At 45.2% G+C, this 6198-nt stretch overlaps 1 protein-coding gene across 1 annotated transcript; it reads left to right on the top strand.

Annotated features, from left to right (window-relative positions):
• Positions 1-3621: 3621 nt before the first annotated feature.
• PtA15_4A767 (uncharacterized protein) lies at positions 3622-3822 on the top strand (the record flags this gene model as incomplete). The annotated part of the gene is made up of 1 exon (XM_053168684.1): positions 3622-3822. The coding sequence occupies one exon, from the start codon at positions 3622-3624 to the stop codon at positions 3820-3822; it is 201 nt and encodes a 66-aa protein (XP_053019869.1).
• Positions 3823-6198: the final 2376 nt, after the last annotated feature.

Below are 6198 nucleotides of genomic sequence, written 5' to 3'. Positions count from 1 at the left end.
TGAGGTGTATCATAGTATGGTTTGGCTGAATGAGCTGTATCATAGTATGGTTTGGGTTTGGGTGTGTTGAGTGAACTAAATGCATGAAATTCATGCATTTGTGCATGATGCATATCAATTTTGATATTAGTCTCAGGATTAGTGGAGGCAAGATTTAGAGCCCACGAGCTCCAAATGGAGCTCTGGGTGAAGTGAATCCCCACAAAACATGATCTGATGTGGTTGTAGGGTTGAAACAAGTGCCCTAATCCAGGTAACTTAGTGACTGATGCGGATATAGCTTATTGATGATGCTAATTGCTTAACATCTGATGAGGTCCACCAAAAATATCAGATTTCACAAGAATCTAGAGTAAATTTCTGCCAAATGTGTCCTCAAATATTTTTGGAAAATTAGTAACTGTTAGTGTAGTGATGGCATCTGCTGACATTTCACAGTTTAGTGGGTTCCCTTCTAATTTTATCTTACACTTACACTTGGTGCCACACTGATGGAAAATTGTCCCTTGGGCTGATTGTGAGGATATAATGAATTGCAATTTTCCTCTGGACAAAACCATCAAGTTTCAACTGGATAGACCAGGGCAGCTGTGTTTAAGTGGTATGAGGTATATGTATGCCCATGAAAATGCAGCGGCGTAGCCGCCTTGATCTCTAGTTATCCCCCAATTTCATAGGGGAGCAGAAAGTACCAAATGGCTGTAAGGTATTTTAGCTTTTTAATAGCTGCACCCCCAGCACCTCCAAAGGTCTGAGCCACAGCTTTCTGACCCTTTGACATCTTTTCTACAATTCTGTGTCCTCAGAATTTTTGTATCACCATCAATGTATTTTTCATAAATTTTCAAAAGTGACTTCTCGAGAAATGGATCTGCACAAGGATTCATGAGGCTGTATTGCTTTTAGATCCTGTGGACAAACAAATCTGCATGCTTTCTAGGTTGTATGTAAATTCTTGACACATTGTATATACATAAGCTAAGATCACCACCGTGCTTCCCTCTGGCCAAATGTGGATCCACACATGGATCTTCCAAACTCAAGAGATGGTTTGGAATTTTGTTTTGCAACCCCAACCTAGGTTCCTGGACGCTTTTTCCACTAGGGATTTCAGTCTTTGGATTGAGAGGCTGGAACTGGTGTCACCATTTGCGCATTTATCAAGGCTACAAGACTGTCTATTCATTTTTCTGTTGTTATTTTTATTACACTCTATAGGGCTGTTTTTGTATTTTTTGCACTGAATATCACTTCTGCTCCCGCCAAACATGTGGGATAGTGAGTAAGCCTCTCCTATGGAGAGCGCTCCGCGCGGGTCCCCCAGACCTCTGTTTGGGTGACTTTGTTAAGCTACGGGTTTACAGAGACAAGGGTGGATGCTCTATACCAAGCTTGATTCCTCAGGCTCTGGGGCCATTTCTATAGTTCAAAGGGAAGGATATGATTCAAGAGGACTCTCCAATGACCTCATTTAGGTTTTCAAAGGCAAGCCATCATGTTATACGCTATAATACCCTATATATGATTTTTTTATTGGCTTATTAATCAAAAATCAAAGAGGTACAATAGCCCGGTTCACATTGGATTTTTCAGGCCATTTTTATCCATTTTATCATTATAATTTATCATTTTTTTCAAGTTGGTCAGATTCTTCTGAAACCACTTTTCCTGATGATTGAAAAATTTGTTGAAATTTTATGATAAAATCAGATAAAAATAGATTCAAAGTCACCAACGTGAACCGGGCTAATGCGGGGCCAGCTAATGTAGAAACGGTAACTCGAGATGAAAACAGACAGTTTTCAAAAATAATTATAAAATCAGTGAGGACCAGTACAACAGGATACATAACACCAAAAGAAAGACAAGAAGCAGGCCTTCATTTTCTGAGAATGAAATTGGGTGGGAGTGAAAAGGGAAGTGGCTACAGGAGGATAAAGCAAAAAAAGAGGGTTTTCAGGCCAAATCGGAAAACTCATCACGCGGGAGTTGCCTGCTCCACTGGCGTGGACAGCTCCTCGCTCCCGCTCCCGCTGAGGCCTAGTTAAGCTCGGTAAGTCCCTCTCTGCGGGAGGGGCGTCTTCGCCACCAGCCACAGCGCCCACCAGAGGACTTGGGTTAACTGAGTACCTCGCGGGGCCCAGCCTCTGCCTCGGGTACTCGAAGCACTGAACCGGGGAGTAGTGTAATTTGGGCGATGCACAAAAAAACCTCTGCTGGCAGGGAGGAGGTGGAAAAATTGAGGGGATGGACCCTTGTATGTATGCACTTATGAATAAGTCAGGGTATGTCCCAACGCAAGTACCTTGGGATTCTTCAGCCAAGATCTTCCTGCGTGCTGCATTCCCCAGCTCAAAAGGTCCTGAACTGATCATCCTGTGTTTCTTCGCCATTTTGTAGTACCGATACCCCCGTTCGACCCCCACCGGCCAGCGGAGTCATGTGGTACACGGAGCACGGTGTCCTGAGATTTGGTACGCTCCTGCAGATTTGTCAAAACTCACAGTTGAAATCCAATCGAGGAAAAATACACGGCTAAGGGTGTGGTTGACGACCCTGTGCCCACCTTTTATGATTGCCCAGTTCAGCCAGCTTGATAGCGCATATGCCAAGTTATGCCACCCTGTAGAGTTTTTCTTATGGATTCTGACATACTTTGCTTTTCCTGTTGTCTATCAGGTTCACCAATCGGCCGCTCATCGGATAAGCGCCCATGGTCTCTCTGCCGCTAAATCTATGACTAGTCTGCCGGGCTGGCGCGTCCTTCGAGGCGAGTGAAATGTCGCTTGACCTCCGTGGAGTTGTTTTCTTCCTTCAAGCGGTTGACGGGAAAAATGTTGGTACAACCCCGCAAAGTCGAACTGCCTCAGTTGATCATATAGGGACCTCAAAAAGTGCATTAGGAAACTGGTCACTAACCTGGTTTTTTTTTGTTTGTTTTCTAGATAAAAGTCTGCCCACACGTCCACGTCAATTCACTCAGACGGCCAAAAAGTGATTGTTGATTCTGTAAACACGCTCTCGAGCTTGCGTATCTTGCATGGATGTTGATTATACTACGGGTCACGAATGCCAGAAATTGGGGAAATTTATAGGCCCTGGGTTATTATCGCATGCCACACTCGTCCCTGGAGTGCTATGCAGGAGTGTCAGCAAAGGATCAATGGAGTCGCGAAAAAGAGGATAAATAATTTCAGCTCTCATCATGTAGGGTGTGAAAAAATCTCAAATGAAATCATGGCAATGAAAAAACATTATAAGAATTAACTGCCTCAATGTTTTGCGTCCAAGGACCTGTCGGGAGTGGACCCAATCTCCCCATAGAGTGTTATTGAAGATTGGTATGTTTTCATTCAATTCGGCCACTTAGTAAGAGATTTTAATGTTTCGCGTCTAAGGATCTTTCGCAAGTTGATTTGATTTCCCTTCGGAGTGTACTTCGTTGAAGTTCAGTATGCTTTCTTTCAATTTGGATCTGTTGTGAGAAAGTCTGCCTGACGTGAAGGTCCGGAGCATAGAGACACGAGCCTTGTCTTCCTCTTGTCGGTGGGTCTCAAATCACTCAAATCAAGCCTGCCTGTTCTACAAACTCAGTAGATAATCAAAATCGCGTTGGGAAACATGAAGGTGCGTGGTCTTCCCGAAGCCAATCATTTCACCTCAGCATTACGATGTGCCGACAAGAACGAGGCAGTGATACATCACCCCAATGTCGATATGATCCGGGAGTTGAAGGAAACGCTGGATAATTGGCGTTCTCGAATGACCGGATGTTATGAAGATGCCTACAACGTCACTCTACCGCCCGAAAACAGATTCTGAGATGTCAAACCTAGCGCGGAGAAACCAAAACAGTAAGCTCAGTGTTCTTGCTTTTGATTTGATTTCCGAATCGCAGTAAGGGATCCCTGCCGTGCTCGAGGTAAGACACGAAGAGGTTTGAAGCCTCCGACTCCAAGCTTGGTCTCCTTGGGTTGAAAGAAAGGCTTGAAGGTACGATAATCACTGCCACCAGTCCGGCCAATCAAGAATCGAACCTGCGATATGACAATCAAGCCCAGAACATCTAGAACAAGTGGGTTGTAAATCAGGACCTCAATGTTAAACTAATCCGGCCATTCGATATAGAAATCGATACTTTGCGTTTTCGGATCACGGAAGGTCACAGCCAAAGGACATGTGATTTCAGACTAGCGCCCGAGGAACAGTGCGTCAAACATCAAGCCAGCAGCTGAGAAATCTTGATTTTCAGCAAAGCCGCGTTGAAGAAGATAGGAACAGTCGAGTAATCTTGTTCGTTCTTGACTTCCAGTGTCGATGAATGACCGGCCGCTGAGCCAGTCACACATCAGTAAGTGTCTTTCTGTACCTTCGTGAGAGCTTGGCTAGCGAAGGAATCACCAGCATCAATGAAACCGTTGGCTGGATGGATGCGCAGGCGCAGGAAGATTCCTACCGGGCAAAGGGGAATGAAAATGACTGTGGTTGTGGAAGTTGGTCGTGGTGGAACCTCGGTTCGCGCACGTATGTGATCTTATAAGAATGTATGTTAACCGCGCCATGGACTGACTTCCTACAACCCGCTAGATCACTTCAAGCCCTCAGCTTTTACATGAAAGGGTTAGGACGTTCGTATCGCAGGTGCGAAAACACCAGCATCAGGCCAATGAACAATCAATGTCTGAATGAAAATGCAAGACTTGTGCATTGCGGCACACTCGGATGGTTCATGTCTGTGATCGTGCGTCAATGTGGCTTCACCACGTCCCAAGCCACATTTCGGACTAACTGCTGGCTTTCTACACCTCAACAGATTCTTGACCCCCAGACCGCAAATTTAGGTGAATGGGAAGTGACTGCTTCACCGGGCCTACTTAACGCGCGCATCATGACCAGCGCTGCTCCACAACACACTGTATCAAATGCGCAAGGACACAACACCACATGTAAACTGTTATCATTAAAATCATGATCCACAATCGGACAGCATATTGCATGGACTTGTGCAGGGAGTTAACTTTTCATCAAGCCCTTTGTACTTTCAATCAATTTTTTTGCATCACTGACTCTTTGTAAATACTTCACCTAGAAAGTTTGTAAACATGCCCAATACGATATCCAACAAAATTTCTTCTTTCGTACCGGCTGCAGCCGCTGAACTCACCTCGTAAAGAATACAAACAAACACAAAAAAAGCATGCAGTGCAGTGCTTCCCGCGACCAAAAATAAACATCCATAGTAACATGATCCGAGTACCCTGCCTCCTTGGTTCTCTGTATTGGTGGTGGTTAGATGTTGGCTAGCCAGCGGCTGAGTTGGTATGTATTTCTGATGTTAAATAAAGTTTAGGCCTGTACTGTTTTGATGGAAATTCAACAAACAGTGGCCAGAAAGTATCGCTTCCCAAAACATACTGCTTACATGGCACGGCCAAAACCTTCCTCCTCAGCTCCCTCCGCCAGGTTTATTGAAGCCTATTGCAGCCCTCATTTGACGCTGAGCTCTACACCAGCTAAGGGGAGTCAAAGCACATAACCCATGACTGGATAGCTAGCTTCCCAAATGGCTGGAAATTTTCTCTCCTCAGCAGCAGCAACATCAGGACTAGGCGCAACCAGGGGACAATCTTTGCACGCCTTTCCCGAGTAATGATGGACCATTCAGCGAACATACAAGACGCCCTCCAAGTATTGTATTGCAGATCCCCTCAGGCCGGACCCACAAAAAGTAGAGCGAGTCACCGAATAAGATTGCACTGCCCTCTTTTTTTCCCTACGGCGGTCGGTAGATGTTCAACAGCCAGTATCTATCTCTTTGTGTATTTCACTGAACAAAAATGAGCATTTTGTTTGGAGTTAGAGCCGGCGACTTCTGTTCTCCTAAAAAAAACAATTTGACGATTCTCTCCGGCACAAAGGCGCTGATGGTCACCGCCCGAGGGTTCTTCTCTAGGCTCAGGTCCTAACATCTATCTCCCCGCGGCCAAAGAAAGAGGCAACTCTACTGCGAAACTGGGAGAAGCAAAGGCTCAGGGGAGATGGATATCTGGTCTTCGTCTATAAAAAAAGGCACAGATCCGCTGGCAATCTGATTCTCCCCACCCACCTCTTCCACAGTCGCTGAAAGCCACATCCTCCTTACCCTCAGATATAACCCCCATAAATCCAATCAATCCTACACTTAATCACTGAGACTAA

Source organism: Puccinia triticina, chromosome 4A (genome assembly GCF_026914185.1).
Source record: "Puccinia triticina chromosome 4A, complete sequence".
Classification (NCBI taxonomy): Eukaryota; Fungi; Basidiomycota; class Pucciniomycetes; order Pucciniales; family Pucciniaceae; genus Puccinia; species Puccinia triticina.
Note: the sequence above shows the minus strand (reverse complement) of the source record. Positions and strands in the feature narration are given on the sequence as shown.